This window comes from Tachysurus fulvidraco, chromosome 8 (assembly GCF_022655615.1).
Source record: "Tachysurus fulvidraco isolate hzauxx_2018 chromosome 8, HZAU_PFXX_2.0, whole genome shotgun sequence".
In the NCBI taxonomy this organism is placed as follows: Eukaryota; Metazoa; Chordata; class Actinopteri; order Siluriformes; family Bagridae; genus Tachysurus; species Tachysurus fulvidraco.
Window position 1 is genome coordinate 5,604,843 of NC_062525.1, and position 23,864 is coordinate 5,628,706.

A 23,864-nucleotide genomic window follows, 5' to 3' on the forward strand; every position below is an offset into this window, starting at 1 on the left:
ATATCCTGAATTTTTATAGTTCAATATCGCTCCTTTGTGGCAACGTTCATGGTTAAACGTACAATAGAAGTCAAACGTAATGGAATCGAATCACGATTGGCTCTATACTGTAGCAAATAGCAGTTTGTACATTTTTTGTTATATCTCTTTTTGAATCATAACCAAAGAGAGAAAATGGTTTTGTCAATGCTTTTTAGCAACCTTAAAGCAAACCTGTATTTTGCAATATATTTGGTTTGCTTTGATGAAGTAATGGCTAAGAAGAATATCTTCATGATGAATCAATGAAAAAAATATTTTCTAGTAATTTCTCAAAAGAATGAATCTGTTCTTCAGTCATATCGTTCTGTAAATTACTGGCAACTGATTCAAAATTGTCAATATGAAGGATTATTTTTCTACAAAATATAAAAAACAGAGTGGCTTTTCTTTATTTTTGCAGCAGACTTCTAAACAATGGTTTCATTTAAGCAGTTATTACTGGAGTTCTGGAATATTTGTCATCCAGAGACATTTTCAGATTTAATATAAACTCCATGGACATCATCACTACAGATTTTTGTTATGAAGACTACTTATAAATAAGGATAAATCTGTCTCTGTCTCTCTCTCTCTCTCTCTCTCTCTCTCTCTCTCTCTCTCTCTCTCTCTCTCTCTCTCTCCCCCCCCAGTTAAGCTTATATTATATTCATTCTATAATGCTTTCGAGAAACACATCTCACCGTGATTTATTTAAATGTGAACAACAACAAACATTTTGTATATTTATTAGAGTCACATAGCACTTTATTCCTGGACTTTCCTTTGATAAAACCTATTAGATTCAAACTGACATTATTTATCTTAGGCTTCATTCTTGTTTAAATTATTGACCTTTGGATTAAACCTATTCAATACTATGGCCCGGTCAATTAGGCTGATAGCTGTTATAACATAATGAGGGATGTTTTAATGTCCATTTGCTTAAATACATACAAATATCACAGACTACGCTTGGTGGATGCCACTTTGAGAATATAACTACATAATTAATATTTTATATCAGTCTTCTAGCTAACCAAAGTGCTAAACATTAGCCTTCGGAGTAAGCAGAAATATGCAGTTTCTCTGTATAATTGGTTTTCGGTTGAACAGCTGCTTTGTGAAACATAACTTGAGTCGCTAGTTACAGGATTATGACATCTGAGATCAGTGTATCATACTGTGAAGTAGTGAACCTCATCCTCATTATGAGGGCCATTCTGACTGCTGTTGATTTTTTCGCATGTCCAACATGCAGAACTTGACAATACTGTACAAACGCATAAGCAGAAAAGTGGTGGGTGGCTGCACTTCCTCGTTCGCTGTAATAAGGAAGCTTCGTAGCGATGTTTAGGATTTTCATTGGGCTTGGTCTCAGAGGTAAGACGGTCAATATGTAGATAAATGCAAATAAATAAACGGATGTATATGTAGATGGAAATAAGATGTCAAGTTGGGATTGGCCTGTCATTTAGTCAATGATGTAAACATGTGTAAGTACATGATGCAATAAATGTAGCAGTATGTATTTATTATATAATAGAAATATTAATTTGATCATAATTAGATCCTTATTTTTTATTCTGCATATGTAAAGATTAAAACTTGCCTCTTGTGGTGGAACGAGCAGTCTGTCAGTATTGGAACCATCCTGAGCTGGAATCATTTTGTTCATCAAATAGTTACTATTCGTCTTCTTGTATTACTTTTAAATTCCTCCAATATCTTCTCACCACCTTGGCCGATCTAGAATTTCCAACACAAGGAAAAAAACAATTGCAGCTTCAAACGAACGTCTATAACGTTACAAGCTACAACAAAACATTCTCAAGAGTGGAGCTGCCATACATATTTGGTGAGAAAGTCTTGCGGAAGTCAACGTTTCCTGTTTAAGGTTGCCCCTGTGACTTCGAAAGCCTTCTTCGTGTGACTCTCAGAGCTTGTTATCTCTCCGCCTCGTCTGTCTCACCTCTTTTGCTTCATCTTCCTTCCTCCGTCACCACACGCAGGCCTCTGCTAGTCTAAACTGAAACAAACCTCTCTTCACCCTGTGTTATGCACTGCTGCTGGATTATCTCTAGAGATAAGAATATGCAGTCACATTTATATGAAACTCTCTGCATGGCCTTAAATAAAATAACATACAGTACAACTTTGACATGTAAATAATAGAATATAACATGTGGATTTTACATGATGTAAAGCATCATGATCACATGATGCTTTCATAAACACATCTCCAGGTTATTTTGAATTACGACTCATTATCACTTGATCATATACAGTATTATTCAGTCATGTCTAGAGGTCATGGAAGAGGAAACAATGAAAAGTCAGAGATCATGTACAGAGCTCAGATGATGTAGTTCTATGTGGACAGAGAAAAAGTGACCCCACTGACAAAGTAAGTACAAAAAATAGACGTTTATTATAACATCTTTCTGTGCTACTGTATCAGATCAAATTGTGTCAGTGCTTTGTAACAGTCAGAAATAAAGATGTAACTTTTTTGTAATATTGTCAACCATGGAAAAATCTTCAGGATAGTGGATGTTGTATATTTATTTATTTATTTATTCAAGTTTTTTTCTTTTTCAACATTGTCAAGTTGTGCCCTTGTTCACTACACACTACTACACTGAGTTATGCCCTATACATTACCCATACAAAAATTAGGTTTCTCATAAACGGTTGTGGTTAACCTCTGTCAATTTTGCAGCAAATTTGCCACGAGGTCCTATTTTCATACTTCTGGTAAAGTTTGTGGTAACCCTACGGTAAACAATTTATTGTATATGTACTGTTTTTAGCAAGTTTGCTACAATTCATATTTTGTGTGTTTGTGGCAAATATTTGACTAAACTCATGATTCAACAAAATATAACAATGCAGCAATACTCAAAGACAGCCATACAAAAAATACAACATAAATGTATTATTATTATTATTATTATTATTATTATTATTATTATTATTATTATTATTATTATTATTCACCAGTTATTCCAAGCAGGTTACTATTCCATATGTTGGTTTAAACACAGTTATTAATTGAAGAAGAAACGGCTGGGTAATTGCTTAAAACAGCCACTCAAAAACTCCTAAAAATAAAGTTGTGGAAGCACAGCAACAAGACACAATTTAGTTATACTGCATCAGCAATGTCTCTCCCAGGCAAAGGGTTCAAATCAGACTGAGGTTTTGAGATGTGCTGTTCAAGCTATTTTGAATTAGCACAAAGGAACTACACAGGGGTAAATTTGCCCTTGTACACTACACACTACAACATAGAAATAAAGATGTGCCTTTGTACACTAAACATTACTAAACAAAGGTTAAGTTGTGCCCTTATACACTACACATTGTTACAAAAGGGGCAAGTTGTGGCCTTATGCACCAACCATTGCTACACAAGTTTCAAGATTTGCCCTTCTACACTACACATTATTACACAATGGTCAAGTTGTGTCCTTGTACACTACACATTACTACACAGGGGTCAAGATGTGGCCTTTTATACTACACATTACTACACAGGGGTCAAGTCGTGCCCTTGTACATTACACATTACTACACAAAAGTCAAGTCGTGCCCTTATACACTACACATTACTGCACAGGGGTCAAGTTGTGCCCTTGTACATTACACATTACTACACAGGGGTCAAGATGTGGCTTTGTACATTACACATTACTACACATCAGTCCAGTCGTGCCCTTATACACTACACATTACTACACAGTGGTCAAGATGTGCCCTTATACACTACACATTACTACACAGGGGTCAAGATGTGCCCTTATACACTACACATTACTGCACAGGGGTCAAGTTGTGCCCTTGTAGATTACATATTACTACACAACAGTCAAGTCATGCCCTTATACATTACACATTACTACACAACAGTCAAGTCGTGCCCTTATACACTACGCATTACTACACAGGGGTCAAGTTGTGCCCTTATACACTACACATTACTACACAGGGGTCAAGACGTGCCCTTATACATTACACATTACTACACAGGGGTCAAGTTGTGCCCTTATACACTACACATTACTACACAGGGGTCAAGTCGTGCCCTTATACATTACACATTACTACACAACAGTCAAGTCGTGCCCTTATAGATTACACATTACTACACAACAGTCAAGTCGTGCCCTTATACACTACACATTACTACACAGGGGGTAAGACGTGCCCTTATACACTACACATTACTACACAGGGGGTAAGACGTGCCCTTATACACTACACATTACTACACAGGGGGTAAGACGTGCCCTTATACACTACACATTACTACACAGGGGGTAAGACGTGCCCTTATACACTACACATTACTACACAGGGGGTAAGACGTGCCCTTATACACTACACATTACTAAACACTGATCGACAACATGTATATTTTGACACATAAGCAATTTAAAGATGGTTCTACCAATGTCAGTGGTTTGTAACAGTCAGATTTAAAGCTGTAAATTTGGGAAAAGTCTTTATTACTCCAGGGCTCCACAACTAGGCATTTCACACACCTTTTTAATTTTTTTATTTTCCGTAACAACAGTGTAGACTGGCATGGGTACCAAGGAGTAACCAAAATTAGCATCCTGTGCACTGCAACATTTAGCATCAAGACTCAAAACATTTTTTAACCGGCTTTGAACTGCAGCGACATCACATGGCTACTCAAAGGAACTGCACATTTCATCTTTTTTTTTTAAGAGAAGCTCCGCATTAGCTTAATAAGCAACTTTCAAGCTTTTTTAGTTAAACAGTAAGCTAACGGGTTTAGTTAACCCACCTTAATGATGCGTAAAATCATTAAGATGAGTTAAGGTTGTGAAATCTCAGTGTTATTAGTTCTACTAAAAGACATTAGGTAGGTGGTGCTCACACAGCGCCGCTGGTGTAGTGGTATCATGCAAGATTCCCATTCTTGCGACCCGGGTTCGATTCCCGGGCGGCGCACATGATTTTTATTCACAAATAAGAACTATCAGCTAAAATACTCGAAAAAATGTCTTCTTAAATACCAATTTTAATTATTTGTATACACAATTTGTATACCAATTTTAATATATAAAAAGAATTAATCAATAATAGTTCAATTTATTTATATAGCACTTTAAACAATTGACATTGTCTCAAAGCAGCTTTAAAAAGTATCAGAACAGAATAAAATAAAAAATTTAGATGAATATTTATCTCAAACATTTATCAATATTGAACAAGCCGGTGGTGACGGTGGCTAGGAACAAATCCCTGAGATGATAGGAGGAAGAAACCTTGAGAGGAACCAGACTCATTGGTGCAGTTCAGGTGACTCAATTCATGACTTGGTCTCACTTCTGTTCCAATACTTTTGCTCTCCTCAAATTTGGATAGACTGCCACCAAAGGCACTATGTTCTGGATGTGAATGTGAGAAGGTGAGAGCTGAAGTCCTGATTTATTCTTCTCATCTCATCACCAGTTGTCTTTTGTGTCTGGTTCCTCCCCAGGTTTCTTCATCATGTTGTCTCAGGAAGTATTTTTCTATAATTCAGGGTATGTTCATTTTAAATACTCTGATTCTCCATCCACCCATCCACCCATCCATCCATCCATTTTCTGGACTGCTTATCCTCTACATGGTCAGGGGAATCCTTAAGGCTATCCCAGAGATCTCAGATCACAAAACAGGGGAAACTCTGAATTGACATCCATCCATCCATCCATCCATCCATCCATCCATCTGCCCACTCCATTTATGTCTGGATGTGGATGTGAGAAGGTGAGAGCTGAAGTCCTAATTTATTCTTCTCATCTCATTACCATGTGCCTTTATCATATAACAAAAACAGCGGAATTGGCCTTTACTTTTGTGTGCTTTCCAAAAGTGCTCTGTGGATCTACACTCCGAGTCATTCCTGCTACGCTTTATCTTCAACCACTACTTTTTCTTTGATCTTAATACTCATTAAATTTATCTTTGAGTCTCTCAGTCTCAGCTTCTCCTGGTCTTGGATTTGTTCTGGACTTGACAGTGTTGGTCTTGATTGTATATGAAACGTATATGAAACTCTGCATGGCCTTGAATAAAAATATCATACAGCCTTGACATGTAAATAATAGAATATAAGATGTAGATTTTACAGACATCACACGACGCTTTCACAAACACGTCTCCAGGTTACGGGTCACACGATCGTATACAGTATTATTCACCGGGTCATGTCTAGAGGTCATGGAAGATATGTACATTTGAGTGGAACTAATTTTGTTCAGTGACTATAATGAATATTTATTGGTTTATATATATATATATATATATATATATATATATATATATATATATATATATATATATATATATATATGATTACAAATCATTTTGTTCCTATAGCAGCACGTTACAATAATGTGTGTGTGTGTGTGTGTGTGTGTGTGTGTCTGTGTGTGTGTGTTGGGGGGGGGTTGCATCTCGTTGCATAGCAACAGTTTCTAAGTTCGATAAAAATTCCTGCGTGTGTGGAAACGGCTAGCAAACTCTATGCTATAAACTCTATGCTGAATTTATAACATTTCTATCCTTTTTTGTGTTTTTAGAGTTTAAATGAAGGCTAACTCTTTGTCGTGCGTGTATTTTAACGCGTGTGGCGATGCAGGACAAGAGGAAAAGAGAGATGAGGAGCTGTAAACCAGAGAAGAGCTCAGATTCCTCTCATTACACAACCAAACTGTACAATTCAACACAATGGCTGATAGGAGCAGCAGAAAACGCAAAAAGAAGGTTTCTCACAGGGATTTTAGAGCGGTGTCAGAGTTTAGAGATCCTGGAACACGTCCAGAATGTTCTACAGGTGACTATGGGGAAAGACTTCACCTACACCAGGAGTCGAGTCAAAGCTGGCGACACGGCCAATGTGTCCAACACTCACTCAACCCCGGATGATAAATTACTCGGAAACGAAATGTTAAACACTTGGGAATGGTTTAAAAACAGCCCGAAGTTGACAAAAACGAATTATTTACTCGGGCTCTTGGCTTTCTGTGACGCTGAGCTGTTGCACGTGCTGGGGAATCTGACGCGCGTGTTGATAGCGAGAGAGCAACGCAAATTAAACCTCCTGCGGATTAACACGGGTAAAGGAATGTTAATTTCATAATTATATTATATGTACTAACAAGTATACCTGTATTAAATATACTAATGACAACCTAATGATACTAAATAACTGGTCGATACGAGTGAATTAATTTGCGAAGGAATCGGTTTTTTGAACGACTCACTTGAGCGAGTCGAATCACGAATCGAATCGCAGTTTTAATTCAAAGTTATTCCTGAAGTTCAGTTTTTGGGCTGTTTTGTCTTCCATACAGTCAATAATTTACAAGCCAAATATATCTTTAAAAAAAACACCTGTAAATATAATCTTTTTTTCTTTTGTATGAGATTAAAATATAAGTAATATATATATATATATATATATATATATATATATATATATATATATATATATATATATAAACACCTGTAAATATCTTTTTTTTTCTTTTGTACGAATTCAAAATATAATTAATGTAAAAAAAAAAATAATAATATTAAATGCACAGTCGGAGGCGACTTTATGCAAATGTGTGCAATTCTGCACAAAATGTCCGATTTGAGTTTTGTAGCAGATTATTTGGATGCCATAGTGTAAGTCCCAGCGCACAGATGTCTGCAGATGTGTTCGATGCCTAATGTGCATTTTAGCACACAGTAAAAATGGCTAAGTGCAGATTTGTGTTAGTGTCCATTGAGTAACCATTAATGTCCACAGTGCAGAAAGAAGCAGGTGATGAGTGGCACCAGGGTGTTCACATTATTGATATGTTTTTTGCAATTTTGCCAAGCACTGTGGTTCATTTTGTCTAAATGAAATTACTTCTTTGACACTGGAAATGATCCAGAGCTAGACCTGCTTATCCAAGCCAGCTCGACCCGCGAGCCCGTCACCTTCCCTCAAGTGAGGAAAAGTGGATTAATTTTTGGATTAAAACACCCGGAAGTTTAAAAAATATTGCATTTGTATTGCACACATATTGCTGCATTAAGCTGTGGAGTAACTTAAAACATAAGTTTTTCCACAGACAAGGATTCCAGCTGGAATGTGGTGGAAGATGTAATGCTCTTGGGTCAAACGTTGAAGAGCAGTGATGCAGAATGGGATGCCTTGGAGGATCCTGCACTCATGGTGGTTCCCAGTTTTTCCCAATCGATATCAGAAAGCAGCCAACACAGAGACTTTATTCGGGCACTTCCAGTCGGTCTGGCCAAGAGGATTTTAGGTGAGAAAAGACGAATGTATTAGCAGATATTTTTAAAAACATGTATGAAAATGACTGAAACAATATTTTAACTGCTTTGTATTAATATTATGAACACATAACATCACGTTTCCTTTAGTCTAAGTTGCACAATTCTCGAACTAATGTTACTATTAAAGTATTGACACAGTTTTTTAGATGGTAGCCGGGAGTGTACCCTCTTTTTCCCTTATTCCACAGCGTTGCTGAACTTTCCTTTCTGACAGAAACTTTAGAATTTCAAACGATCCCATGTATTAATTTCTTTCTAACGTTCAAAATTTTATTATTAACTTATTGTTACTATAGTAACAGCTAAAACAGGGACTTGTATAGTGGACATTTTACATAATGCATAACAAAGAAAACAAAGAACATGTATGATCATTGATATTGTACTGAATACTGTGTAAGGAGATGTATCAATGCTTTTGTAACAGTCTGTAAACGTTTCCGCTCTGGAAAGGTCTTCGGGTACGAGGAGTTTACACTTTCTCAGCAATATGACGGCATTAAATTTAACTTCGAATGCATGAAAGCAGTTTGTTTGTGTGATATAAAAGAACTACAAAAAACACAGTCCTAAACATGCTGTTATTGGAAAAGATTTAAAGTAAAATCCCGAAATGCCTAGCTGTTTACTCTGCAGGTATAAAACTGCACACCCTTCCCAAACTCTTGCAAAATATAATGTACTTGACACTAACTTCAATGTCAGTAATTCATAAGAGTTTATTGTAATATGAGAACAGTGACCTCCCTATCACTTTATTCTCTCATGCAATTTGATCTATACATTATGTCCCTCTGCTCCTTTCTGTGCTCCATCATTGAGGGATTAGCAGGTTTCTCAGAACTTGACGTTTGTTCTTACTTTTGGATCATTTCAGCACCGTGTTATCATCTTCATGGCTTTATTAACCGTTCACTGACTAGCAAAATGGCTTTAAAGGCTTGCCAGAGACTAGCCAAAAAGGCATATATGGGATGGAGACAGTGGGCTCAAACCCCACAGTGTAGCAACAAGATCCTCAGTTTGTTCTGCAGATGCTTCTAAATGTCTGAAAAACTGTAGTGTTACCAAGAGAGACACTTTTGAATCTTACAAAAATTATAGAAGGGTTAAGCGTTATTATTCCACGTGCAGTGGTATTATGTAATCAGAAACAATATAACTGGTCCAACAATTGGAGAATTATTATTATTATTATTTGTTGGAACTGTATTCCTTATTTTCCAGCTTTGTATTAGGGTGTGATGTAGTAAACCTACCCAGTGTGCTCTCTGTCTCAGGGATGTTGGATAATGCCTCACTAGAGATATGTAGACACGTCTCCCAACACTGGCAGTACCTAACCGAGGAGATCGTAGCAGAGCACAGCGTGAAAGAGATGGTGGAGAACCAGGCTTTGATACTACAGGTGATATATTCTATCTATCTATCTATCTATCTATCTATCTATCTATCTATCTATCTATCTATCTATCTATCTATCTATCTGTCTGTCTGTCTGTCTGTCTGTCTGTCTGTCTGTCTGTCTGTCTGTCTGTCTGTCTGTCTGTCTGCATTAAAATAATGTGTTGTTTTATAGGGAATCCCTTCTGTAGCCAACTCTTCCTATGCCAGGATCCGTGAGGTCCTAGTGCCCCTCAGAAAAGAGGAGATGTACATGCACACTAAGAAGAGTTTCCGAAAAAAGAATGAGGTCTATTATTATTATTATTATTATTATTATTATTATTATTATTATTATTATTATTATTATTTTGGAGAGTTACTATTTATTCTGACATTATATATGTGTGTGTGTGTGTGTGTGTGTGTGTGTGTGTGTGTGTGTGTGTGTTTGTTTGTTTGTGTATATTCCCACAGGCTATCAGGGGTTTTGAGACAGTCTATACAATGATTAAAACCAAGGTTGTGGAGATGGAGGAGAGGAATGTGTTCTGTGGAGTCTACAACATTTTAATTTTGCTGGACAGGTACAGCGGAGAGGAGAGCAGCTGTTTTGAGACAATGTCTAGTGTTAAATGCGCTATAGAAATAAATTAAATTAAGAGCATTTCATATTATACTGTAAAGTTAATATACAGCTTTATTTATTAATTTCCTATAACAGCACATGCCAAAGTGTTTTATTCCTCCTATACTGCAGCGAATGGACACAGGTTCTTCATTTATAAAACACTGTATATAACCTCTGTGCAATACATGTACTGTACATATTACATAGTTTCTTTTTTTTTACTCCTCATTACATCTGCACTATTTTTTTTATCTATATGTATCTTTATATCATTACTGTACAATCTGCCCAACATTTCACATTCATCTATGTGTATAGAACGTGTGTGTGTGTGTGTGTGTGTTTGTGTGTTCAATTCAATTCAATTCAAGTTTATTTGTATAGCACTTTTTACAATAGACATTGTCTCAAAGCAGCTTTACAGAACATAAACATAGAGCAGAAGGTAAACATAATTAATGATAAAGGAAATAACGAATAATAAAAGATAAGAATTAACAGAATAAAAATTCTAGATTATTATTAGATGTATATAGTTCACAGTGTGTATGTATTTATTCCCCTATGAGCAAGTCTGAGATGACTCAGGCAGCAGTGGCAAGGAAAAACTCCCTTAAATTGGTAAAGGAAGAAACCTTGAGAGGAACCGGACTCAAGGGGGAACCCATCCTCATATGGGTGACACTGGGGGTGTGATTGTAATATACAGTCAAACAAATGTTGTATTGGTGTGAGGTTCAAGGACTTCTGATCTTCTGAGTACCACAGAGTCTAACTGGAGATGTCTCAGGATTCTTAGAGTCGGCCTCGGCTCAGTGGATGTCCAAAGGCTTCGTCCCACAGAGGACGATGGGAGCTGGTATAGTGTCTGGATGCCTCGGGATGGGTACAAAGAGAAAAGCAGTGGAAAGGGATTAACATATCTGCCGTTCATAAAAATGCGCTGGTCTGATGTACTGGTGCATGATATTATGGGATGTATTATGTGTACGCCTGACTGAAGAGATGAGTTTTTAATCTACATTTAAACTGGGAAAGTGTGTCTGAGCCCCGAACACTATCAGGAAGACTATTCCAAAGTTTGGGAGCTAAATAAGAAAATGCTCTACCACCTTTAGTAGACTTAGATATTCTGGGAACTACCAGAAGCCCTGAGTTTTGTGATCTCAGAGAGCGTGAAGGATTGTAACGTGTTAGAAGACTAGTTAGATACATGGGAGCTAAACCATTAAGGGCCTTGTACGTAAGTAGCAGCAGTTTGTAGTCAATTCTATACCTAACAGGTAGCCAGTGTAGAGATGATAAAATTGGGGTTATATGGTCATACTTTCTTGTCCTAGTGAGAACTCTGGCAGCTGCATTTTGGACTAACTGTAGCCTATTTATTAAAGATGCAGGACAACCACCTAGTAATGCATTGCAATAGTCCAGTCTAGAGGTCATGAACGCATGAACTAGCTTCTCAGCATCAGATACAGACAGGATGTTTCTCAGCTTGGCAATGTTTCTAAGGTGGAAGAAGGCTGTTTTGGTAGTATGGGCGATATGATTTTTAAAAGACAAGTTACTTTACAATTGAATTGAATTGAATTGAATTGAATATTAGTCTGTCATTTAGTCTTTGACTTGCTTGTCCTTCATCACAGAGAAGACCCCAGTAGAGTGATTCATTATGGCGGAGGCAGGATGGTGGCACTGGGCTCTAAGGACCGAATCGTGCGTCTGCTGGACACAGTGCTGTTTAAGGAGGTTCCCCCGCTGATGTACGGCCATGCGGGCAGCGTGAGAGCAGTGCTAGTGTGTGAGGAGAGAGATCTGGTGATCAGTGCCAGCTACGATCTCAGCATCCGGTAACTTCATAACTCACACTGAGGAGCCATTTCACATAGTTATAGAGCCTGTAGTAGAGCTGTCTAACATATTTAAAGCTGGGTGCTGTGTGCGTAGTCGTCGTGATGCTTGTTTATTATCTACACAAGAGATTATTAGACTAAGGACACCATTAATCCTAACTAGTGTGTGCTAAAATGTAAATAGCTGATTTTACTGGTTGAGACTTGACCCTTTGTTTTTAAAAATGTAACTACACATGCGGGCGCTGTGGCTTAGTGGTTAGCATGTTTGCCTCACACCTCCAGGGTTGGGGGTTCAATTCCCGCCTCCGCCTTGTGTGTGTGTAGTTTGCATGTTCTTCCCGTGCCTCGGGGGTTTCCTTTGGGTACTCCGGTTTCCTCCCCCGGTCCAAAGACATGCATGGTAGGTTGATTGGCATCTCTGGAAAATTGTCCGTAGTGTGTGAGTGAATGAGTGTGTGTGCCCTGCGATGGGTTGGCACTCCGTCCAGGGTGTATGCCCCATGACGCCTGAGATAGGCACAGGCTCCCTGTGACCCGAGAAGTTCATATAAGCGATAGAAAATGAATGAATGAATGAACTACACATGCCCACACAAAGCTAATCAGAGTTTATAAATACTGCTTATACTGCTAAATTGAAAAGGAACATTTTATTTGGAAGATGCTGGAACATGAAGACCGGAGTATGTGTGATGCTGTTCTCTGGACACACGGGCACCATCACCTGCGTGGACCTCCACGGAAACCATCTGGTCTCCGGATCCAAAGACTGCAAAGTCAAAGGTAAAAAAGTGTAAAGTCAGGCCACTTTCCAGTTCAGTTCCCATAACTTTGACCTATTCACACACCTTGCTCATACTTTGATGTACGTTTGTCAGTGTGGAACCTTCAGACAGGTCAGTGCTGTGACAAGATGAGGTTTTGTCACCGTAAGCCTATAGCATGCGTGAAGACCGACTCGTCTCTGGTGCTCAGCGGCTGTGAGGGAGGAAGGATCAAAGTGTGGGACATGAAGACTGCCACTCTTCTAAAGGTACACTGACAGGGTGAGACAGGAAGTCTCAGTCCTCATGTGCAGTAGCAGTTACCCCCCAAAATAAATCACAATATTTAGGTGTTAAGAATGTAAAGCATTATGCTATTTAAGATTTCAAACATCATCAGCCGCCATATTTTTATTTCAGCCTGACCAGACATAAAATATTGGCACAGATTTTGGAAAATCAACTGATCTAAGACCTAATTAAAGATATCCAGATAATTATTTCAAATCCTAGAAAACATATACCAGAAGTGCAGACTGTCTAAATTCACAGGTTCACTATTCACTATTCAGATGTAAATATATTTAATATATCTAAAGCCAGATAATGTGTGTATGTGTGTGTTTATAGGTCACACAGGGTCACCAGGGCTCTGTGAAGTGTCTGTTCTTTGACCAGTTTCACATCTTGTCTGGTGGATCAGACGGAGAGGTAATGGCCTGGAGCACTGACGGTGAATTCAAAAAGTGTCTCATGACCTACCAACATCCACGGTGAGTCCTGTCTGATTAAAGCCCAGGTTTGATAGAAAGATTAGAAATTTGATTTGGCAGTAAAGCTGGTTGACTTATACACATTGTCACATTACTGAGATACTGTAAAGTGTAAACAGCACCATTCCCCAGGAAAACTTGACCTCCTGTAACATATCAACAATTACACATCATTTTTAACATTTATGCTGAGCATCTGCGATACAAGTTCCCATGTAAGATCTGCTCTCTAATCAAAACTGCTGATTACAACACCTTCTGACCAATCAGAACAATCGACACCACCTGGCCAATCAGAACAATCGACACCACCTGGCAAATCAGAACAGTCGACACCACCTGGCCAATCAAAACAATCGACACCACCTGGCAAATCAGAACAGTTGACACCACCTGGCCAATCAGAACAATCGACACCACCTGGCCAATCAGAACAATCAACACCTTTTGACCAATCAGAGTCAAGAATTTAATAGAATAATAATTGATGAATAATTGCTTGTATTGTGTGTTGTTTTGATGTAGGGAAGTGCTCACGTTGTCTTCTCTCTTCCTGCGAGTCATCACCGGCTGCGTGGACGGAAAGATTCGGATCTTTAACTTGCTCAGCGGGGATTGTCTTAGAATCATCAAGATTGGCACAGAGGAAAGCCCTATACTTTCTTTACACGCACATGATAATGTGTGAGTTTGACTAGAAATCACACACAAAAGCACAGAGCATACACAAATATACTCATAAAACCATCCTCAGGACCTTTTGTCATATTGTCTCATATATGTGATATATGTGAACCTCTCTCTCTCCTTCTCTCTCTCTCTCTCTCTCTCTCTCCCTCGCTCTCCCTCAGTATCGTGGTGAACAGCAGCAGCCGTGTTTTGTTTTTGCAGTTTGCTCAGCAGCAATGGGATTACAGTGCATCGCCAGTGTACATCACCGAGCACACACTTCCTTCTCCTATTCACCCGGGTTTAGCAAGCTCATCTAAAACAAAGAAGAACGGGAGGAGATCCAGAACATCATGTCTCTCGCAACGGATGAGGAGCATGTCAGCTCCCAGCATGCAACCCTCACCCGGTCTGTAGGGTCCCTGTCATGGCAGGTTATTGGTTTGAACCGCTGAGGTTATTTTGAGAACTAAATCTTTTACCTTTTTTGAAAATTTCAAGACACACCACCTTCAATGCACCACCTCATCGCTGCTGCCTCTTTTGATTGTGATTGGTCCGAGGTTGTTGATCAATAATCTATATCAGTGTTAATAGCTCTATACTAATGACATTTTAAGAATTGAAGATCATGAGCATTGATTTTCAGTGGCACTGAGTAAAATCATCAAAGAACGTGAAAACCTATAAGTTGCACTATATTTTACAGAAAAGCGATACCCGAGCAAGAGGTATGCGATGACACCGGGTGAGAGAGCAGTGCGGGAGCGTGTGAGGAAAAGAGGCCCACAGTATCCCATCACGACCACTCAGGTTCTTCAAAAGGTCTGTCCTAGCCATCAGCCTGAGTGTAAAGACCTGGCCACCTCCAAAAGGGAGCTAAACGCTACAGTACGAGACGCTTGGGGACCTGCTCCACCCACAGTTTCATTTACTCCCCAGGCTCCGAAAGCTTCGAAAAGGCCACAATCAGCCCGCAAACCATCCTCATTTAAGAGCATGTTAAAAATATACACACCTCTGAAATCCTATATGCTGGATCTGAACCTCCAGCATTCCTCGCAAAGCAACATCCCATCTTCAGCGTTAACGCAGACTTTATCTAAACCCAGGCGACCCCAGACAACCTGCGGCATCTCCTCCACCACCACCACCACCAGCCAAGAAGCTTTTTTAAGCTCTGGAAACACCTTCATAAGGAGTGAGTTGAAACACCTGGGCAGTCCTGTTGGTTTTGAGATTCCAGGAACATCCAGACGACCCCAGAATCCGCTCGATCCGTTCCGGGAGAGCGTAGGCTTTCAGCTCAGGACAGACACGCAGCTAGAGGAGTACAAGCAGGTCCAGATACAAGCAAGCACTTACATGCTCTCAAAGGAAGAGAAGCAGAGGCAATGCAGGAAAACGAAAGCTAAAGTTGCTCCACTTAACGCTTCAGAGGTGGCAGATGAAACATTCACCTGATATAAGCAACACTAATGTACTGATATACTAACATGCAAATCAGTCAAGCTGTTCATTACCCTGCCATATGCTGTATGCAAAAAGGATCTCATTCCACCAAACACCATCAAATATACAGATATAAGTCACTTTCACTAACAATTTCACTGTACAGCTTTACTTGGAAGGTAAATAACTGTAAATAGTAAAAGTTTATATCAAGGTGCGTCAAAATAACTCAGAACTTTAAGTCTTCTGATCTAAATAATCTGTGCAGAGTCATAGACTGTCTGTATTTTTATTTATTTATTTATTTTTTAAGAAAAATAAAGCACGGTAAACTACTAGAAAATTATCCAAGATGATATCCACATCAAAACTTAAAAATCAGAATCTATAAATATGTGGAATATGAATGAATAAGCATTTTGGAAAGACGTCAATGTATTTCTGCTATTACTCACTGACCCGAGTCTAAATGATGATACTGCTGTTAAGATTGAACATGACGTAGCATTTTTAGAACCTGGCAAAAGTCTTATTTTTTGTTGATAAGTCACATAACTGAATGAAACAAACAAAAAAAAAAACTATGTTGTCATATTTTTAAGCAGAAAAGATACACTAGAGGGCAGCACAGACCATCCAGAACAACCTTAGAGTCTGTTGAGTATCACATCAGATGTTAACAATTGGTGCTTTAAGCGATTCTTTTCAAATTGTATTCATAATTTCTTTCAGCACTTTGCTCATGTTTCTACATTATGCAGTCTTTATTAAGTGCTTTATCCGGGACAGGATTGCGGGTTAAGGGCCTTGCTCAGGGGCCCAGCAGTGACAGCTAGCTGGACCTGGGATTCGCAAACTTCCAATCAGTAGGCCAACAGCTTAGCCACTAGGATACAACATCCCAGTTAAGAACATGTGATATTGCATGCAGTAATGTGAGGTCAGTATCAGTGACTACAGTACAGTACCTGCTATGTACAGTACATGCTTCGGCACTATGCCTCCCATCTGATATCATTTAAAATTTTATACCAAAATGTGATTTATTTTGGTTTTGTACAAATGGTGAGAAGTGCTAAATATTCCTAATTTCTCAGACAAACAAAGTCATGTAAACTGGTACAACTTTACAAGTGTGATATCAAATCTAACACAGGTAATGAAACAGGATACTGATCGTCTATCGGATTATTTACAGAGACACGATGTCCAATGTCTCTAGTTTTCCACCAGCTGTGCAGCTTCACAGGACAAAAAAAAAGCTAAGGCTGGGCCATGGTAAGAGCAGTTACCCCTCATGCAGAAAATCCCCCTTTTTAAGAGGCACCTTTGTGCTAATTAGATGTAATCAACAGAAAATTGGGCTTAAGGGGCTTCTTTTTTGTTCCCGTACAATCAGGACAAATCCCACCACCCCACTGCTCTTTAAGGCCAGAATGAAGACACAAAGCTCTTCTGCATGTTCCCTGAGGTAAGATCCGATAACGACTATGAAATCGATGTAATGGCGAACAAGAGAAAGTCTTCATGCAGAACTTTTCACCAGGAGTCCTGGGGTCATGCTGCTGGGGTTGTTTGTGCCTAAGGGAGGGATTTTAAGTCCAGGAGGCGGTTCAGATCGTTACAAAATTATCGTTAACATTCAACAGAAAGTTCTTAAAGCCTTTCTGAAAAGACCCATCCTACTGAAATGACTTCATATTGCCCTCACCTTTGATGGGCATTTGACTGACTGCAATTTTGAGGGATTTAAGGAGGTACGTATGTCTGTCAAATCAAATTTCAGCGACAGAGTGTCCATGGTGGCTGAGATTAACCTCTTAAGCCATAGACTGAGACAAAGAATTGTCGCAAGGCATTAAGATACGAAGACTCACTGGATCTAGTACCTTTTGCCCCTGAGTCCCCTGGGCAGAGAAGAAAATGGATGAGTGGGTGGATGGATGGATGTTAAATCAGAGTTTCCCCTGTTTTGTGCTTTGAGATCTCTGGGATATCCGTCAGGATCATATATCATATAGAGGATAAGCAGTCTACAAAATGGATGGATGGATGGATGGAGAATCTTTTAAATGAAACAAACCTTGGATTATAGAAAAAAAAAACCATCTCTGAGACAACATGATGAAGAAACTTGGAGAGGAACCAGACACAAAAAGGAGGACATACTCTTCTAGGGTACACAAGATAATAGGAGTACACACTTTCATTACATCTTTATGTTTAAGTGATCGATTCTGGACTGATGACAACTCTGACCAAAGGCTTACTGAAATGGAATAAATGAATGAATAAATGCAACAATCCATTTCCAAAATATGAAATAAGAAAGTATTAAGTTTTGAATTTTTAAACCGGCCTTAAAACCCTTATTATTATTAAGACGTCTTTCATACTAGCTCTTGCTCCACTCTGACTCCATCCTCTCTCACCTGTTCCGTGTTTTTAGTTCATGAGTATGAGAATATTCTCCATTTTGCTGACTATATAGTGCACTATGTAGAGAATTTAAGATATAACAAGAAATGTCAAGGGTTTATTCAAAATTTAGGACTTTAGTGTCAGGTTTAAAATTAAACTTGAGTTTGAAAAAAAAAATCAAACAAACCACTGATTAACTCAAAACTCTGTTTAGTTTAGTCCTTGTTGGTGCAACTCAACCTCAGGGTTACACTTGGCTTCTGGAGATTCTAAGAATGCAAACATTTCATGTGGCTAAAAAAAATGGAACAGAAAAAAAAAACAGTTCTAGTAAAAACGCATCTCGCTCTTGCATTTCTACTAGCTGAACTAGACCATGGTTTCTTCTTTTTTCCTCTAGTTCCTTAGAATGTTTTTCTAAGAGAGGATGGCTTTTCTTGGTTTGGCTTTTGTGGTTTAAAGATCCTGTCTGCTGATAACACTAACATCTCACAGAAACATCTGAATAAAGTCAACTCACACTTGCAACCGACCACATCTGCTTAGCTAATAGATCTCCATGACCTGCTTCTGCACAATTTAATAACATGCATGAGTGAAAAGGTTTCCTTTCCAATGAAACATCAGATAGGGTTAATCAAGCTGAGTCAATGGGATGCCTTTTTGTCTCTTCAGGACACGACCGAATCGTGCTAATACACATTCACACATGTAAACACTCAGAATTCTTGCACTAAATGGACCGGATTTTTCCTTCTTTAAATCCAAAACAATATCAGAAATATCCCAAGATTGGAAGTGACATCTGTTTTGATCATCTGAAACCATGAGGCCTCCATGTTGGCTGGAGACTAAACCAGAATTCCTGTTTTGACCTCACCAACTGACAAAGATCAGAAATGTAAGGAGATATGAGCAATAATGAGGAGAGGCAATAATCCAGAAGCCTTCATGATTAGCTCCTGGCTTATCAGAATAGATAGCACAAAGGGAAAAGGATTGATAATTGTTTTTGTTGCACTATTGACTGAATCTGGTTTGGGTAACTTTAATTTGAACTGAGAGCCCTTGATTAAGCCAGAAGACAGGAGGGATGTGGTGCAGAGCTTCCACTAGTGCTGGATGATGCTGAGGCTCCAGACTGTTATTCTTAAACGTCAGCCTCTCTTTGCAATGATGTGATTTCTACTCTTTTTGCGAGGCTACATAGTGGAACTCTGTTTATGCTTATGATAAACCAGTCAAAGACGATGAAGAAGGCTTTTGTCTATCTGTCGCACAGTTGTAATAAGAAATCCTCATGAGTAAGTCATTTATTAGAACCTTGGCCTAAACGTTTCGATGTACATACATATGTCTTGACACATAATTGGGATATGATTTTAAATAAATGACTGGAATTGATGATTTTTGGACATGTCTTGTTAAAGTAAGTGGTGGGCTCACATTGTTTCCGTACTGTAGATATTGCCATGCAGCTTTAGCTGTAGTGAATGTAAATTGTAAATCTACAGCATAATATATATTATATACCTTTTTGTGCTTTTGAGGCAAGAGTTTGGGAAAAAAAAAAAACACCTACGGCTTTTCTTGTCAGGTCTCCACAGTCATTAGGCCATACAGGGTATCAGAAATTCATGATTCAAGTCATGCTATAGAGGTTGAGGAATCTGTGGTTAAATAAATAAATGAATTATAGAAATTGTGATCCAAAAAGAAGAGGGTGCGGAGAGAGAAAGGAAGAGGAAAAGCATAGGGCTTATAACTGAGCCCTGATGAACACCTTGATTTACTGTAAGTGCATTTGTGGGTCTGCTAGGAGCAGAAGGTGAATCAGCAGAGATGAGATCATTCATAACACATAAATGAGAGCCGTGTAGTGATTGGAAGTCAGACACAAAATGTTAAAGAAGGTTACTTGCCTGTTTCAGAAGGTTAATTAATGACAATTAATAACTTTGTTTGCACAGAAATGTAATCTTAACTTTGTTACGTAGAATTACAGCCTTAAGGGGGAGTTGTTGATCCACATGTGGCTCATGGAGCAATTTTCAAATAAAAACAGCATCATTAATCCTGTGACTTAGAAATAATTTACCAGGCAAATTCAGTATCATGTCATTGTTTCCACATTGTTTCCCTGCGTCAACTTTTTTTTTTACTTTAGCAGTTTTATTTAACAAATTATTTGCAATTTCTGAAACCACACAATTTCTATTTATCCCAATTATTAGGTCTACTGTTTTTTCCCTACGTCAGAAAAACAGTGTTTCTGATTTGTAAAAAACGTTTATGTCTTCGAGTCACGATAACGTATAGCATCTCAGGAAAAAAGAAACATGATTTCCAAGGTATGTAGAAATGTGGTACCTTAAGCTTAAATGAGGTTTAAGTGTGTTTCACTAATTTTTTAATAAGGAGATGTGTTAAATTTATTTTCTTATGGTCAGCTGTTGAATGAGAGTGTGTTTGTGCCCTGCGATGGGTTGGCACTCCGTCCGGGGTGTATCCTGCCTTGATGCCCGATGACGCATGAGATAGGCACAGGCTCCCCGTGACCCGAGGTAGTTCGAGTGAGTGAGTGAGAGAGAGTGGTCAGCTGTTAATTATTTTCTTAATATTTAACTGTACTTTCCTTAACATAAAAATACTTTAAGGAACTGTAAGGTTTTAAATATACACTACATTAAGTTTTCCAAGTAAAAGATGCAAAGTATAAAAGACATTGCTTTGAGAATTGATTTGTAGTTCTAAGCAATAAAAGACAACATATGATATTTCTGAAATTGGAATAATAGTGTAGTGTAGTTTATTAGTTCCTTTTAGCTTGTAGGGGACACGGTGGCTTAGTGGTTATCACGTTCGCCTCACACCTCCAGGGTTGGTGGTTCGATTCCCGCCTCTGCGTTGTGTGTGTGGAGTTTGCATGTTCTCCCCGTGCATCGGGGGTTTCCTCTGGGTACTCCGGTTTCCTCCCCCGGTTCAAAGATATGCAGGGTAGGTTGATTGGCATCTCTGGAAAAATTGTCCGTCGTGTGTGAGTGAATGAGAGTGTGTGTTTGGCCTGTGATGAGTTGGCACTCCATCCAGGGTGTATCCTGCCTTGATGCCCGATGACCCCTGAGATAAGCACAGGCTCCCCGTGACCCGAGAAGTTCGGATAAGAGGTAGAAAATGAATGAATGAATATCTGCTTAGCCACTTTATAACTCTCATAGCCAAGTGTGCATTTTAGTGAAGATGGCTGATTAGCGTATTTTTTAATGTACTTCTTGTTACTTCTAAACTAACTGTAACAGTCAAATCTGTCTAATCTAACCAAACATGCCTTCTAGGTTGTCCTGTTTACAAGCAGATAAGTTACAACTGGCCGCAAGTACAGTACCTGACTTTAGATTTTCAAAATGAAATACAGCCCAAGCTGACATATTAGCATGTTAAAGTTGAGACAAAAATTCACCCTGAAGTGAAATAGCCATATTAGCTGGCTCTTCTATATGTAGTAAGTGATCTAGACAGTGTTGTACAATAGCTCTAAGTCCTGTGTAATTTTCTTGACCCAGACTTGCTCAGGTAGCCACGGCGGGTGGCGTAACTTGACCGCTCTCAGAGATGTAGGCAGGGAGATGGAGAAGTCAAAGGTGACCAGTATAAAACGTTCTGATTTAAGGGAGCAGTGGTAGAAGGCCACCAGTAACAAGCAGCCGATTCACACAGGAAGGGTTACGGTTAGAAGAACGTGCCCCTGCTTTCCTGTCCCCAGACAGAACAGAGTGTTAATGTTAACACAATGAGACACAACTTTTTCGCTCTGTCAGGTAAGTGATCTGAAATAATGTCCCTTATGTTTGGGGTACAGGGTTTGCTTGTTATCCGACATGCACATGAATTTATAATGCAGTTTACGGTTTGAGCTGAGTGCCTTATTTAGGAAAAGAAAGGTTTTATATCCTGTTAAATGAGCACATAAAATGTGCAACACAAAGAGGTGGAGAAGAAAAATCTAATAAAAATTTATATTGTTTCATCAAACAAGGGTTTGTGTGACCCAACATAAAATTGAGTGGATAACCCAAGGAAAGACGTGTTTAGTACTCAGTTATATGGTTCAATACAATTCAAAACCAAATCAACCTTTTATCAGCCTAAATTTGGCTTCTATCATAATAAACATCAGTAAAACATGAAGCAGTATCACATGAGTACAAGAGTGTGATTATACTGAATATCAGTACAGCTGTGATTGCACACAGTGCCTTGGGGACCAAATCACATCCTTAACGACATTCAGTTTCGTTTACACAACAGTTCTACTGTATACACAATAAATTAATATTGAGTAAGTGACATTTCTGACAATAAAATTATGACCAAATTATGGTGCTGTTTATTTTTGCTCCGCTATTGGAAATATGTACAACAAAAAATCTCATATTTTGCATTTACAAACATCAATTTGAATAAATCCTTAAATGCCTAAACAGATAAGATCAGGTTTGTCACAGCTTCTGAATTAGACAAGAACATCTGGATATCATACAATTATATGTCAAAAATTTGTGTCCCACATGCTGGACAAACGTCTCACCATACCTTTGCAATTATTTTATTAGCTAGATGGTAAAAGGTTGACTGCATTTGACCCAGATGTCCACAAATCCCAATTTCGAGTTCAAGGATTTGACGCTGAGGTAATTTCCCACATAGAACCTAGTCTATGTGAGACATGGCAGATGTGTCTTTGAGCTCTACAGGTGGAGGTGTCTTTTTAGTGTGTGTAGTTGTATGAGTGCATTGAGACCAGTTTTCTTTTCCATATTTACATAAGCCATCTCGTTAACCTTAACAGTGAAATATTTCTGTCAGACATTTTGTTTCAGCAAATTTTAGCTAGTATGCTTTTAGTAGTATATCTTTGAAAAAAAAAATAGGTCAGGTTAGCTGAGATTAGCTAGGTGGGTGTGTTAGCAATGAAGAGTCTGACAAAATATTGATAATTTCTGACAGAAATCCTGTCAGATTGGCTAAAGTCTGTTAGCTGGGTAACATGATCAGTGAAGATTATAAGCATTTATTAATATGACTTGAAAATTCCCTTTGAAATTCTGTAAGATTCTGATAGAAAACCTGTCAAGTTAACTCATTCTAGATACTGTGTATTTTTGTTTGAGGCTAGCATTTGAGCAGTTATTAACAACCTGTAAGTTTTATTAGAAAACCATTCCAGTGTAGCTTAGTTAGTGTGCTAGAAGGCAAAATTATAAATGTTTATTAATAAACGTGATCTTTCAAAACTAATCTCAGGTTAGAGCATATTTGTTAGCCAGCAAGCATTTTCAGTGAAGAACGGTAAAATGTTTAAATACGACTTCATTCTTGTGTGATATATACTGTACTAGTTAATGGTAATTAGCTGGTTAGCACCATCAGTGACAATTTTAAACTTGTATCTCATAAAGACTTTCTTTTACATTTTATGTCAGGTTAGATAAGTGGATGCCATAGCAGTGAAGATCAACATTCATAAATTTGATCATAA

General features: G+C 38.4%; 2 protein-coding genes and 1 non-coding gene across 6 annotated transcripts in view; 2 read left to right on the forward strand and 1 right to left on the reverse strand.

Moving 5' to 3' along the window:
- unc13d (unc-13 homolog D (C. elegans)) overlaps positions 1-2,028 on the reverse strand; it is a 34,775-nt gene extending 32,747 nt beyond the window's left edge. The window contains exons 1-2 of the mRNA XM_027160428.2: positions 1,870-2,028; positions 1,631-1,767 (exon numbers count right to left, since the gene is read on the reverse strand). Coding sequence (XP_027016229.1) covers positions 1,631-1,696 — 66 coding nt within the window. The 5' untranslated portion in view covers positions 1,697-1,767; positions 1,870-2,028. The remainder of the gene's footprint in view (positions 1-1,630; positions 1,768-1,869) is intronic.
- On the forward strand, positions 1,384-16,242 carry fbxw10 (F-box and WD repeat domain containing 10). 4 transcript variants are annotated; one of them, XM_027160457.2, is made up of 13 exons: positions 1,384-1,401; positions 6,621-7,157; positions 8,148-8,345; positions 9,657-9,784; positions 9,956-10,069; positions 10,237-10,346; positions 12,037-12,240; positions 12,908-13,029; positions 13,125-13,279; positions 13,641-13,783; positions 14,309-14,467; positions 14,635-14,861; positions 15,162-16,242. In XM_027160457.2, exons 2-13 carry the CDS (start codon positions 6,674-6,676, stop codon positions 15,914-15,916), a joined length of 2,799 nt encoding a protein of 932 aa, XP_027016258.1. In that variant the 5' UTR covers positions 1,384-1,401; positions 6,621-6,673; the 3' UTR covers positions 15,917-16,242. The 4 variants fall into 4 exon arrangements, 3 of the variants coding, with proteins under 3 accessions (XP_027016258.1, XP_027016260.1, XP_027016259.1); XR_003442708.2 differs by lacking the exon at positions 1,384-1,401 and having other exon boundaries at positions 6,511-7,157; positions 14,635-15,015; positions 15,162-15,748; XM_027160459.2 differs by lacking the exon at positions 1,384-1,401 and having other exon boundaries at positions 6,511-7,157; positions 14,635-14,886; positions 15,162-15,301.
- Positions 4,931-5,001, forward strand: trnag-ccc. Its single transcript has one exon. It is a non-coding gene; the product is annotated as a tRNA-Gly (tRNA).
- Positions 16,243-23,864: the final 7,622 nt, after the last annotated feature.